The 14626-nt window shown below is 42.8% G+C and overlaps 1 protein-coding gene across 1 annotated transcript in view; it reads right to left on the bottom strand.

The window, feature by feature from the left end:
* Positions 1–30: 30 nt before the first annotated feature.
* The window catches only part of ADAM17 (ADAM metallopeptidase domain 17), a gene marked incomplete at both ends in the record, with an annotated part of 17278 nt that continues 2682 nt past the window's right edge, over positions 31–14626 (bottom strand). The window contains 12 exons of the mRNA XM_010164912.1: positions 31–214; positions 1804–1938; positions 2643–2746; positions 3772–3971; positions 4811–4963; positions 7051–7139; positions 7596–7740; positions 8294–8407; positions 9500–9589; positions 11348–11478; positions 12296–12464; positions 14519–14607. Of these exons, the coding sequence (XP_010163214.1) occupies positions 31–214; positions 1804–1938; positions 2643–2746; positions 3772–3971; positions 4811–4963; positions 7051–7139; positions 7596–7740; positions 8294–8407; positions 9500–9589; positions 11348–11478; positions 12296–12464; positions 14519–14607 (1603 nt within the window). The remainder of the gene's footprint in view (positions 215–1803; positions 1939–2642; positions 2747–3771; positions 3972–4810; positions 4964–7050; positions 7140–7595; positions 7741–8293; positions 8408–9499; positions 9590–11347; positions 11479–12295; positions 12465–14518; positions 14608–14626) is intronic.

Here is a 14626-nt window from a genome sequence, read left to right as displayed (position 1 = left end):
TATGATTCTCTTCACCAGCACAGCTCTCACCACAGACTGAAACACGCAGCCACAGAAGCAGAGTGCAGCGCGCTGACACTTACGTTTGTATCGCAGAAGCCCACGGTGCAAGGCTTCCCCTTGCGCAGGAACAGGAACTGGTCGTTGGCATCGACGTACGGGACGCACCTGTCCTGCTTGTCCCGGCAGCACACCTTGCAGGAATTATCTGTCTCTGTAATAAAGCAACAAACTCATTCCTTGGAAGCACCAAGAGTCACCTGCAACCCATAACCCCATGTCATCCCCTGGCTGACTGTGTTCTTGCCCAGCTTCCCCTTGCGGAAGGGGGAAGGCAGGACCGTGTAAGTTGCCCAGTTTCAGTTACTCTGATGACCAAGCCTGAAACTCAACCAGATACTCTATGCAACCTATTAGGGGACACAGCAGGACCAAGCTCCCCAAGTTAATACTCCAACACTGCAGGAATCAACAGGCAGGTGAAGAGGTTCCAAAGATGTGCAAGACACAGATTTAAATATTTCTTGGACTTTGGGTCCTTTAGGCACCCTTCTCCTTGGCGATGCCCTCCATCTCAAATGGTGGGACTCTCAGCACTTCCCTGGACTGCCCCGGTGAAGCTTTCCACCTGCTCCCAGCTGCTTTACCAGATTTAAGAGCCGAGATGGAGAGCAGGTGAACAGCAAAGCTTATTGACAGCAGTATGACAGGCAGGCCAGCAGTAGCAAGAGACTGGACTCAAGGATCCTGTGTTCTCAAGGCACTTTAACCTCTTTGGAATCTTTCTTCAGCCACTTGTTGCAGGCTACCACCCCTCTGCCAGATGCCAGGTTCAGAGGTTGGTTGGGATCTCCTTACAATCAGAGAACAGTCAGACTTTTCCCTCCTGTCTGCCTCTGGCAGAGGAAGTGGAGGGTGGGAGAGTGCCATCTCCTTTAACTGCAGTGCCAGGCCGTAACTGCCTGGGCACAGGCAGTGTGCCCAGGTGGCCAAGACTATCCTGACTTGTATCAGAAATGGTGTGGCCAGCAGGACCAGGGAAGTAATTGTCCCCCTGTACACTGGCAAGGCCACATTTCAAATACTGTGTCCAGTTCTGGGCCCCTCACTACAAGAAGGACATTGAGTTGCTGGAGTGTGTCCAGAGAAGGGCAATGAAGCTGGTGAGGGGTCTAGAGCACAGGTCTGATGAGGAGCAGCTGAGGGAACTGGGGTTGTTTAGCCTGGAGAAAAGGAGGCTGAGGGGAGACCTTATCGCTCTCTACAACTACCTGAAAAGAGGCTGTAGTGAGGTGGGTGTCTGTCTCCTCTCCCAAGTAACAAGCAATAGGACAAGAGCAAATGGCCTCAAGTTGCACTAGGGGAGGTTTAGGTTGGTTATTAGGAAGAATTTCTTCACTGAAAGAGCTGTCAGGCACTGGAACAGGCTGCCCAGGGAAGTGGTTGAGTCACCATCTCTGGAGGTATTTAAAAGACGTGTAGATGTGGTGCTTAGGGACATGGTTTAGTGGTGGACTCAGCAGTGTTAGGTTTATGGTTGGACTCTTATGATCTTAAAGGTCTTTTCCATCCAAAATGATTCTATGATTCTAAGTCTCATCCTAATGTCTTCAAACCCAGAGCAGATGACAAGAGATTTACATTATTTTTCCAAACAGAAAACACTAGCCCTGAAAAAACAATGTTTAAACTTCTTCAGAAACCATAAACTCAGCCCTCCAACAGGCAACCCCACAGGGAAGGCAGCTGTCTCTGAGGAGCAGAGCTGAAGCACACAGTTCAGTTCAGTCCCATGTCACCCACCATTGCATGCACAGGACCGTAGGTTCTTCTCCCTCTCGCAGAAAGGGACACACTCGCCATCCTTGCACTTCCCCATGTCCACACAGACTGTGTCATCTGGAGCGTTCCCTGGCGGGGGGCACTCGCTGCTGTTCCCTACAGACAGGGGTTGACAGGGTGGGAGGACTGCGTTAGAGCAAAGGGCAGAGCACCTAAGTGCAGAAATAAAAAGGACAATAAAGGAAATCCAGACTCATCCCAGGGCAACACCAACAGCTTGTTCTTGGCTTTCATCTGCAGGCTGCCTGCCAGCTCCTCTGAGAGGCAGCAGAAGCTCTGGAGGCTTTCAACAACTCGGGCATTGTGGCACTCTGGCAACCAAGCAGTAGGTAGCAGACCCGGGAGGGAGCAAAGCAGCAGCAGCAGCTCTGACTTGACTCCTTGCCTCCAGGAATGATTATGAGGAGGAAGTAAACAAGTGGGGAAGTGAAGCAGAGTTGCAGTAATTCCACCCTTTCTATGGCAAGATTCAGCTCATTCTTGTCCCTTCCCAGTGACACACTGTTTTGATTTTTCTTTTTTTAAGGGAAAGAAACAAAGAATAAAAAAAAAAAATAAAGAAAAGAAAATAAAAGAAAAAAAAAAATCAACATTTTTCATGTTCTTCGGGGCAGTAAATCACCAAGTGACTCCTGAACTACAATAGAACTCATTATAGGCCAATTTCGTGATGCTTAACTGGTCTCTACAATTACATGTACCGGATGAATAAATGGCACTAGTTTGAAAGCAGATGGAACAGGACACTGAGCCTGAAGCACTTGGACAGCTGACATAAAGGGGACAGAACCACCTCCTACCAGTGCAAAAAGATTCTCCTTTACAAGTGGCATTTATGGCTTCTTGGCATTTCTTCTGTGCACTTTCAAACTGGCAGCCTTTACAGCAGGGACTGTTCCGATCACTGTGGAAAGATCAAAATGAAAGGAAGAAATACTAAGCAATTTCTTTTTTAAAAGAAGTATGAGCATGACAAAGCCAGAGAAAAAGGATGTTTGAGGGGGGCGTGGGGGTGGGCAGGAAAAAAGCTCCTTGGAAACTGACTCACCGATTCAAAACCCTTGCCCTCTCCACTCCCTCCCACGACCACCTTTCTACACACCCACTCACTCTCCATTTACCAAAGGTAAAAGGATGTAGAAAGCACAACATATTGAGAGACAACACAGGGCTCCTTGTATTTATTCAAGGCACCTGGATCCTCTGGTCACTTGCTGTGCAACTTTAGACAAGATCTTCCACTGTATTTTTCCCCCATTTGTCCTGAAGGTTTACTACTCTCTACTCTGCACTCTCTTTATTCTTTGTTGTGCACCTAACTCAAGAAGGCCCTTAGTACAAACACAGTTGTTAAAGTTGAGGGAATTTCTTGCTAAACAACAGGAGTTGCATGAGGTCTCTACTGGTGCGTGGTGCAGAGCTGAACTTTGAAAAAAACAGATTGGACATCGCATTGCAACAGGGCCGCAAACATCCTAAAGAGCAAGAACTGAAAGAGGACTCATTTAGTGCAGTCACTCTGCTGAATGCTCAAACACATTTTGCATCAGTCTTTAAAATACCAGTATGTTATTCCAGTTTAAAGCCAGCTCACAATACAAGCAAAAATTGCATTTGCACAGGAAGTTTGCAAAGTAAATTTTTAATATTAATTTTTGATTGCCCAAGTTTGCTTAATAATAATAGTAATAACAACAACAACAATAATCTTCAAGCCTGCAGCTCTTGACACTGCTCAGAAAAAGTGAATGCTATAAAAACATGCAGGCACACAGCAGCCTTTTCTGAAATCCTTGACTGTCTTCAGCTTGCACATTTACCCTTAAGCCAGGAAACAGGTCTGTGACACCGCAGGTGGCTTTAGGAGCTTTCAGCCCAGCCCATCGTTCTCTCCTTTGTTCAGAGAAGTTGCAGCTGATTTCCCCTTACCTGCATTTTGCACCATCTTTCAGTTTACAGTCTGCAGAGCAGCAGGGATCAGCCAGTTGGTACAAGAGGCCAGGATCACATTCCTCCCCTTCATCCACCCTGGAGTTCCCGCACACTTTGTTGTTGCGCTCTTTGAAGCACTCCTGTGCCTTGATCTCTATGGTCCTGTGGATGGATTTTTTGCTGCAGCTGGAGAACATCTAGAGAGTCACAAGGGGAAAGAGCAGCACTGAGGAGTGTACCTTTCTGTCAATGTGGCACCTAAGACAGCTTCAGCCTCCTTACACCTCCAAATTCTGGTGTCTCAGAAAGCAGTTATTCCTTCTACACCACCAGTTTTTGTACATGGAAACATTTTAAGATAGGAAAGCAAAGGTTTGGTCCATAAAGGACACTGCTACATTACAATGCAGGGACACCCGTAAGCAGTCTGGCTCAGGCTCCCAGAGCCAACTCCAGCTCTTCCACAGCTTCAGAAGCACCAGCAACCATCCCCAGCAAGGGATGTAAAGTTGTAGGAACAGAGAGAGTCACGGCTGGCTCTCAGCAGCAGGGCTAAGTGTGAACCACAAGTCAGACCAGACTGCAGACTAATCATTCCCTCAATAATCTTGGTTTGTCACCTGCAGAACAGGCACAATGCCAAGTCTGCAATGCCAGCGCCAAGCTTCTGAGACTGGCAAGCACCATGGCTGTGACACCTGGCAGCCTTTCTCCAACAAGACAGGTTGCAGACCATCCAAACACTATTTGGTACTGAAGGTCCTGCTTTTAAGAGCATTTGTCCACAGCTAATTACAAACAACTAATGAAAAGGCACTTGGACATGCTATGAACCCCAGTGAAACTCAGAATCCAAAGATGAACTTATCTTGCAGAGAACCCAACAGCACACAAGTATGTTTTCTTCTTATCACTAACCCATTACATTCCTGACGGTTTCAAGCTACAGGAATCATTAACTAAATAGACTTTCCATGCAAAGGGTCATTGACCACGGCAGAAACTTTTACGTGGAAGCAAAACTATGCAACTATACCTTGTTGTTTTCATGATCTCCACTGACAGCAATTGGATACATAACATATTTTCCTCCCTGGTCTTCAGTGGGGGCACATTCTGGCAGACTATCGGGATCATGCTCTGCTCCAAAGTTATGTCCCAGTTCATGCGTCGTAACCAGGTCAGCCTCCTTTTTTGAAAATGAAAAAAAAACCAATGTTGAAAAAAACCAGTCCAAGCAGTGTAAGACAGATCCCAGCTACTTCTAGGACATGACCAATTCTAAGATACACTGAGATAGAAAGGGATTTCCTTATCAACATTTTTTTTTTAAATTGGGGAACTGAAGGCAAGTGAAATAGTAATATTACAGTCCATTTCCAAAGGCACAAGCCAGGACTAAGTTTAATACTAAACCACTGTTAAAGGCAAAATGCTGCCCTAGAATACTGATTCAATCTTGTTTTCAATACAATGCAAATACTTCAAACACGAAAGTTGGCTTTTAAATAGCTGGAAGGCATAAAAAGTTGAAACAAAAACTAATCCAAACAAACACCAGCTACTATGATTAGTCAATCTCTTGTTTAGCATACCTTGCCCCTAGAATTATTTCTTCTAAATGGATAATGACATTAAGAGAGCTGAATAAGCTCTTCTATTGTATGATTACTAGGAAAGACATCCACAAATGTGGCCCAAGAGGGATGGATTTCCAACATCACTTATGTAAGACAAGACTCTCTGCTGAGGATCCCGAAGCGGCTGCACTATGCGCCTCCCTGCAGCACCTGCACCAGCAGATCATGTCAAGCTCACAAGGTGACAGCCACCAATAAAATTAGCCCAGAAATAAAAGTTAACAACAAGGAGACTGAGCAGTTCAGCAGAGAGAAGCAAGTTGGATGAGCTAACTGCCGTTTCTGCTGCTGTGGAGGCACAGAAAGGACCAAGCACTGCAACAAGCAGCACCAGTGTTCACATCCAGGCATAAAGTGAGTGTCAGAGACAGGAGAGCTGCCCAGAGCTCACTCCTGTACTTCATCGTGTTTAATTTGGGGAAGAGTTTTAAGCAGATATTTTCTTGCCTTTCAAAATCCAGTTGGACACTGTGCAACATTCTCTCTGTGAAACCAATCCATAATGCTCCCACTGCCTCATCCCAAGCTTTGTGACCACCACTGGCAAGACAGCAAACTCAATCTCTTTTGTAATCCAAGGCAGAACTCCAGATTGGAGATTGAACAAAAGCAAATAGCACAGCAATGGCTAGAGCTCTTAGTCAACATCCCTCTCACACAAAGCTTCACTGTCTTTTCTCCTAGCTTCTTGACAGCTTCTGTGCCAAGTTTTAGCCCACGCATCAATTATGAATTCCCTTTATAATCAGGCTACAGAAAAGCACAGCTGAGAAGTCAGCAGAAGTCAGCAAAGGAGAAATACACCCAACTGCAAGATTCAGTAGATGCAAACACAGGCACTGTTCTGGTATCTTTACAAGCTAGACAAGGCTCATATTCAGGCCTTTATGTATTTACCATCTCATCAAGTATGAAAAAAAATCCAGACATCAATTTACATTAGGCTCAGGATTAGCACTAATAAACCCTGTCTGTTACACTGTTTTCTGCTCTTCCTATTCAGGACACACACAAAAATCAGGTAGAGGAATTTTATTGAAAGGCCCAAACTAAACCTCCTGCTTTGCCTGCACCACTTTACCTTGCAAATGGAACAGACCAAGAGCACACAATTGTCCACCTGCATGTTGTAGTTGTATGTAACAGCAAACATGAAAGTTTTTTCCTATTTCAGTCCGCAGATTAATGTTATTCTTACTGGAAAGCTACTTGTTGTATAATACTGCTTGTTCTCTTTGAGGGTTTGGTTTTTGTTTTGTTGTTGTTTTTTGTTGTTTGTTTTGGGGGGTTTTTTTAGGCAAAATAAATTTAAATTCATCTTTAGATATCAAAATCCTTTTGATACCTGGACAAAAACAGCTCCTATTATACACTAGCTGTTTCCTCATTCCTGTTTCGTAGTGAATTCAATCTTCAGTTCCATTCAGTCCCAATTCCCCTTGTCAGCAAGAATAAAAACTATGATTTTGATTTTGTGACCTACATCCTTGTCCCCAGGGATGTGACTCGAATCAGAAAGCCAGCAGCTTGTTTCTGGGAAAGCATGGAAGCTTGTCAGAATCCCATGGCACACACCAGCAGCACGCAGGCACGTACACTGAACCTTCATGCCCTGCAGAGGAGGATACTCTCCTACCTTTGTGAGGATGGTCTTCCCGTAGTTCTTGGTGCTGGTTAAGCCACTGTTCAGATAGATGTCCTTCTTTGCAATTTGGCTATAATAAGCTACAGAAGTGAGAAATTAACATATAAAAATTGACAAACATTTTTCTTCAGTTTCTGGGTTTTTTAGGAGAGAGAGGAACCCTTGTTTGGGGACACAAACAGCTTTATTGTTCTCATCAGTGAGACCATGCCTCTTGTCAGTTTTTGGAGTGGAGAATCTTTCAAGCACAGCATAAACAGCTCATGTATTGCAGTAAAGGGGAAAATTTAAGAAATTTCCAAGACAACAGCATCTGCCATTCCAGAACTGCTGCAACATGCACCCACACAAAGCAGCCCTCAGTCTAGGGTTTGCTCTAGCCAGCTTGTTCACACCAGACAGCTTAGTGACTTTTACCCTTCCCGCCCTCCTTTTTTCCAGCTCCAGACAAGAAAATGTTGGAGAAGAGGTTTAAACACAAATAATAAAAACTAGCTTTCAACCTACAACTGGGATGGAAGAAAAAGAAGCCTTGCCTTTAGGACAAATGCCACCATGGCTGTTAGGTCTGGGAGAGCCAACATAAGCCAATCCAAGCGTTCCCATGTCAAAATCTTGATACGTGAAGAGATGAGCAAGGCACACGTGAGCTGCTTTCTCAGCAATATCAAAGCTAAATTGCTTTAAAGAATTAAAAAAAAAAAAAAGGTCAAGTATTTGTAAGACACTTTACAGTGCATATTAGAGGTCTACAGGTAAGATCATTTATCTAATGAGCCAGACATGCACCTTCTAGATCTGGTTAAGTCAGAAAAAAAGCAGCTGTTTATCTGTCCTACAGAGCAGTGGAAAATTAAATGAATATCCAAGTATATTGTACACATTAATTTACATAACTTGTCTATTCCTTTCCTCTCCCCCTTCTTCTTCAGAGGGGAAGACCAAGTACTATAATCTGATGAAGGTCACAAGGCAGCCAGTCTCAGGCCCAGACATATCAGGACAGCCTTTCTGACTCAGGCCACATATTAATAGTTCTAATTGGTGTGTGCTCTATAATTATGCAGTAGAGCCCTTTACCACGGGCTACAGTGCAGATCAGCTAGTTTGACTTTGTGTAACATCTACACATCATGTGAAGGAAGTAGAGGAGTTTCATCTGTTACTACAGAACAGCTGTATGAATGAGTACTTCTCTGTAAGGGACACAAATTTTTCAAGGGTTATAACCTACCTCTAGCAGCATTTTCACATCCCAGGCATCTTTCTTATCATCTGGGTAACTTTTTGCCATATTGTAATGCTTTTCTCCAGGTTTTACAAGATTTGGCTCATTGTGGATGATAATCTACATTTCAAAAAGGGTAATAACAGTGTAGAGGAATTTTGGTCAATTTCAGAGCTACAGAAAAGCTTTCAATGTAATCTTAAGTGTCTCAATAGATCTGCAAGGAGAAAAATTCAGACTCACAATGCTTTCAACATTAACTTTCGGCCTCTGCTAGTTAAGATACACCAACTACATCATAAGTAACTAGCTTTAAAGAATTATAGAGCAACATCAACAGAGCAACATCAACAGTTTTCAGTGTAACATTCTGCTTTGAGGTGTGTTATTGTATCAAACAAGACCGCTCAAACACAACCAGGATTTACATCTGGTATAAATAACCCCAAACCATTTCAGAGTTCTAGCTAACCAAGACATGTTTTAAAGGAATGCTACTATCCCAGTCACCTAGAATTAGTGTATCATGTTCTTTCCCCCTCCCCAACCAAGTAACTTGCCTTCATTATTCCTGCAGCCCTTTTCCTGGCAAAGGGGCAGCTTGTACCAGGTACAAAGCCAGCTTGTACCCCACATTACACACCACGAATCTTGCAGCACTCACAGCCAACGGATTCCTCTTCTTTTTAATGCCCTTTTCCAGATTTCTGTGCACTTTCAGGAGCCAGCTCATAAACTGTAGTTACTACATCCCCTATGTCCATCCTATACCAGCTTCTAAACTATCATAATGTCTAAGGGGAGTCATTAAAGCTCTTCAGGCAGGATTTGTGTTTTTTCATGTGTGCTTGAGGCCCACCCAGGCTTTGTAAGCTAAGCACCAGCCACAGACACAACATTAAATATATGCGTGTGTCTAACAGAAATAATAATTGCTTATATTCAGGAAAAAAAAAAAGGCATCTTTGAATTGAGATTAAATATGGAAAGATTCTCCCTGAAAACTCTTGTCTCAAAAGCTGCGAGGAACTGAAAATGCTGTGTCAGATCATTAACTGGCAAGATGCTATTTCAGAGTGCTCCTGGCTGGAATTAATCATGTAGGATTTTATTATTTTAGCTCTAATCTAGATAAAATAATCATAAACCCCAATATCCAAAACACGTTCTTTGCCTTTAAATTAGCAACCCTTTGCACAGTTCAGTGAATACCTGCTCTATCTGTATGCCGTACCCATTGAAGGCTCCATTGTCCCAGGAAGTGTTTCGGTAGATGTCATCTACTCTGTCTATCAATTCAATCTATGTAGAAAAGAAAAACAAGTAATTTAGTTCCAAGCTTTCATGTAATAAAGTTCAAGACACCCAGATAAGCTGCAACATACTTATCTAGAAACACTTCAAATTAAAATTGAACCTCATATAACATAATGGACACACTCACTGATCCAAAAACAACAGCACTTGGATCCAGAAAGTATTATCAAATATCCCTGAAAGTTTTCCATCATAAAAGAGCAGTACAAACATTCCCATTTATCACTTTAATTTGTGTAGTGGAAGAGTGATAATACTGAGAACAAGCCATTTTGGGAAACACTTTGTTTATACACTAGTTTTCCAGGTTTCTTGGAGGGGAAGGGCAGAGGAGGGAGTTGTTTTTACTGCTTTCTTTTAGCACAATGCTTAACTAGTTTAGCTGACCCCTCAGGCCTGCTTCCCTCTGCCAGCCAAAAACTTATTATTTCCCTCATTATGGTTAAAGAACAAAGTTCCAGAAAGCTTCTCTTCAGTGCTCACTAACAACATCTCCCTTTCCAAGCTGTTATCTTCTTAAAAACCACCTTCTGCTAAACATAAGCTGTCAAACTTGCTCAGAATGAAAAGTGACACTCAGAGCCACTCTATAATAGTTCATGCTTTAGTTTTCCAATCTCTGTGTTGTTTACAGTACACAACCAGGCAGTTAACACAACAGTAGGTTAGCCTGGGCCATCACTCAGATGCTGAGATAACAAAATAGAGCCTCTGCAAATACACAAATTGAGGCTCCCTTACCTGGGGAAGGTAAACATTTCTGGAGACCTAAAGGTCAAAAAGCCAGCAAAGGTGGAATAGTGTGATTAGCATTTCAAAGACTCAGGCTCAGAAAGAGACTCTTGACAAACAACAGGCCTCCAGAAGTGGTTTCATTTGTTTTTGTCTCCAGTCCCCAAACCCATACTCTCCACTTCTGCTGAAAGGCTGTGGGCAGGCATCTCATCTCAGGTAGACAACCCCACTGTACTGGTTTTGGCTGAGTTACTTGGTAACTGTTAAGTGTGATGGAGCCCTGCTTTCCTGAGGATGGCTGAGCACCTGTCTGCCCATGGGAAGCACTGAATTCATTCCTTATTTTGCTTTGCTTGTGTGCACAGCTTTTGCTTAACATATTAAATTGTTTTTATCTCAACCCAACAGCTGTCTTACCTTTATCCTTCTGATTCTCTCCCCCATCCCACCAGGGAGGAATGAGCAAGCGGCCCGGTGGGGCTGAGCTGCCTGCCAGGGGTAACCCACAGCACCCATTTACAACCAAACTAATTGTTTACAGTGCCTGCTTCAATTTTATTGCTCTGGACATATAATCTTGGAAGAATTTGAAAAAAAAAAAAAAAACAAACCCCTATACAAGTTGCTTTTGCCTATCATATGAGTTTTAAACATGCTTGAACTTTAAAGATTCTCAGATCATTTGTAGTGGAAATCAAAATCCAGGAGATTCTAAAGCTGACTGGAAAAAGAACATTTCTTAGGCAGAAAATAGCATAGCCACAAAAGGCACGTGAAGGGAAGAGATCTGTTTATAAATTAAACTTGAAGACTGTTTAACTACAGTATCACCATTACAAAATATTTTTGAAGCATGATTTAGCACTTTTCCAGGTAAAAAGCATACACAGTCACGATGTAAAGGCATATGTTGTAGAAAAGTAGTATAACCTGTATGTTTTAACTACTGAATCAATATTTATTCCCTCCATTTACTCCAGCAAATCATAACAGAGTATATTTACTTACCAAATAGTTTATAGTAGTACTCTCTTCCCCACGGCCCATATACTTGAAAAAACGATGATCTGCCACTACCAACATCTTGCACGTGTTTTTGGAGTTCTCTGGAACAGCTCTTTTCTTCCGATGGACGCTTGCTAATGTGAACATTTTGAATACAATTAAATAAACACTCAATAAAACTGCAACAGCTGTGTCTATTACCCATATTTAAGACACTAATGGATGTTGGAGTGGGTTTTGAGGGAAGTGTTTGGGTTTGGTGGGTTTGTTTTGGGTTTTTTTGTGGGTTTTTTGTTGTTGGTTGGTTGGTTTTCTTTTAAGGAATTATTTTTAATTTTGTCTTCATAAACAGTCCTTAAACTTCTTGGAAGGAAAGAAACGCAGTAGTGAAATTAAGCTATTCAACACATTCACCTACAGAGCTTTTATGGTCATCATCTTGGCCCTAACACCTCTCCTCCTCCTGGTTCCTAGTTATTATCCCCATCTCTGCTGCCACAGCTGAGGACAGAGAAAAGAGGGACCCAAAACTCTCAATAACCCATCACAGCTCAAGACAGATTCTTAGAATGACCACTGAGGCCAAACAGGTCCTAGTACACAAAAGTATAAAGTTGTTTTAATGTTTGCCTCCATTGCTGCCAGCTATCACAACAAACACCACTTAGGGCTGATGAAATAGCTTCCTCTCTTCAGCCTATGCTTTGGTAGGGCCAAACACCCTTTCAACAAGCCAGGAAGAAACATGCCCCTAGCAATCATTTCTTCCTTTCATCAGTTGTTGGGGCTTTTTTGGGTGGGGAGCAGGCATGAAGAGGAACACTGCTTTCATAGCTAAATTAGAACTAGTGAGACAAGAGTATTGGCCAGGTTCTGGTCTTACTTGCCTTCACAGCCAGAATTCAAGCATTCGTTTCAAAGATGGTGCTCTCCCAAAGTACAGACACTCACCTTCAATTTGCTTCCTGTCTTCCAGTCCTTTTGGCAACAGTTCTTCTTCGTTCAGCTTTAAATAACCACACACTTTGGGGGACTGCAATCGTGAGAAATCTTTAATATCTCCAGATCTGTAGACCAGCAGTCTTTCATCTTGCACATTATCTATAAATCTCCACAGTGGCTGAAAGCACAAGAAGAACAGAAATGCAATTATTTAGGAACACAGTGAACACAAAGACTAAGTCTATATAAGGAAAGAATTGTATTTATGTACCATCAAATCTCCACAGCTTTATGTGGAGACACACAAAAATACACTGGACTACAATAATTTCACCCACAGCAATAACTCTACTCATAAAATGATGTCCCCAAGAAAGCCAACAGAATGCAACTCTTCTACGCTACACAGGCATCCAAAAATCTACTATAATCTCAACAGAGTGGTGGCAGCCACCTGATAAGGCTGCAGAAGAGACAAAATTTTTCTTCCCCTCCAGAATGTGAGCAAGCTGAGGAGTCATCTCAGGCTCCTCTGCTCCCTTCCTCACAGCACGGAGAGTGGCACAGCCAGGGAGGAGATGCTTACACTACGCTAATAAACACAGTGACTAGAAGAAGCACCGGAGTAGGCAGATACTAGAAAATATTTAAGTGCACAGCAGAAGGCAGGCTCTTCAACATTCAATAGCGACCCAAGTCACTTATAAGCATGAAAATACCTCCTAAAGCAAAGAAAACCAGAAAACCATGATGTCCCACGGTTTTCCTAATTCCCATGGGAGATGCATACTGACCTTTTATTAATATTTGTTTTTTAAGAAACACATCCCTATAATTATCTGTACATAACAGCTACAGCAACACCACCAAATACAACATGGCCGGGGCCTGTTCCCTGGTTGAGGGCAAGCAGTACAGACCGCCCATGTCCACACTGCAGAACACTTGGGTCTGTGTCTCCTCTGGCCCTTTGGCAGTGGCCTTTCAACTTCACTCATCTCCTACTTAGCACACTGTACTTTTGGTTCACAGTAAAAAGGTCCTGAAATGCAAAGGCTGTGCTGGCCCTGCAGTCCTGTGGCTACAGTACCAAACAGAGGGCACAAATTTTCCACCCTAGGGCAAGGCACAAGGGCACCAGGAGTTTATATGAAGGTCCACAACCTTTCTGAACAGTGCAGGGGGACCATGAATGCAAAGGAAGGCAACAGCAGAGTGGCTTGGGAATGGTCTCTGGCACACACAGTCTCTGACTGCACACAGACACCATCTCATCCAGGGCTGGTTAGGGGCCGGAGCTGACCCTGGGATGCTAACAGCTGGGCAGTGTGGGCAAGCCAGGACCTCCACTGCCTGCCTTTATATGGCTGCACAGACACAGCTAGGGAGGAGCAAGGGGGCTGGCTGCACGGGGAACTGAGATACACTTACATTATTCTGGACCACAAACACAAAAATGCTTTAAACCACAATCAAATGGCTACTATCTGTTCTTAATAGAGAACACAAGCACAGAGGTTTGGGTATTCCAATCACATTTTCATACTTTCACATGACTGGATTTCTCAGGCTTACCCATAATTCTGCATATCCTTGGGTTTGAAGACAATTACAATATCCATATAACACTCAGCCATAATTACTGTTATTCAGCCATTCTAATGCAGCTTGTGCCTGGGAATACACTGCACTGAACAACTCATTAGGATAGTGCCTTAAATTATATATTTGTTGATTTTTTTTTTTTAACCCAATAGTCACAAGCTATGAAAATTGTGAAAAACAGAAACAAGCAGGGAAAAATACTAGATTTTCAAATAAAGCTCTACAAATGGGACAAATTCCAAGATGTAACAAAGCCAAAATTTTAGAAAGCTCAGACTTCAACTCTGCTCAGAAGGCTGCATGGTTTGTTATTCTAAAAGACACGATCTCCACTAATTACTAACATTATACCATTTCTCTTTCTAAAACCCTTTCCTATTTAAAACATACCTTCTCCCTGATATATCTAAAACATGCAGATGTCAGAGAATGTCACTCACTAATAAAACTGAACACTTGTGAAAGTCAAATCTGTTTCACGTTTCTCTCCCTCCTCCCACCAAAACAAACACCACCATCGAGTCTATTCTGAGCTACAGAGGTATCAATATGACTAACTGGAAGGAGAAACACCCACAGAGAAAAGGAGATGACTGTTTGAATATTGCTTTAAACAGCAAAGCGTACCTCTATGTTGTATTCTTCTCCGTCAGTACTGATTCTTACTGTAAAGTCTTCATCCCCAATATGTGCCACTACCTTGGAATTATGCTCTCCTTCAACATAAGCAAGGAA

The sequence above is a fragment of the Antrostomus carolinensis genome, unplaced genomic scaffold (genome assembly GCF_000700745.2).
Source record: "Antrostomus carolinensis isolate BGI_N321 unplaced genomic scaffold, ASM70074v2 scaffold11623, whole genome shotgun sequence".
In the NCBI taxonomy this organism is placed as follows: domain Eukaryota; kingdom Metazoa; phylum Chordata; class Aves; order Caprimulgiformes; family Caprimulgidae; genus Antrostomus; species Antrostomus carolinensis.
Note: the sequence above shows the minus strand (reverse complement) of the source record. Positions and strands in the feature narration are given on the sequence as shown.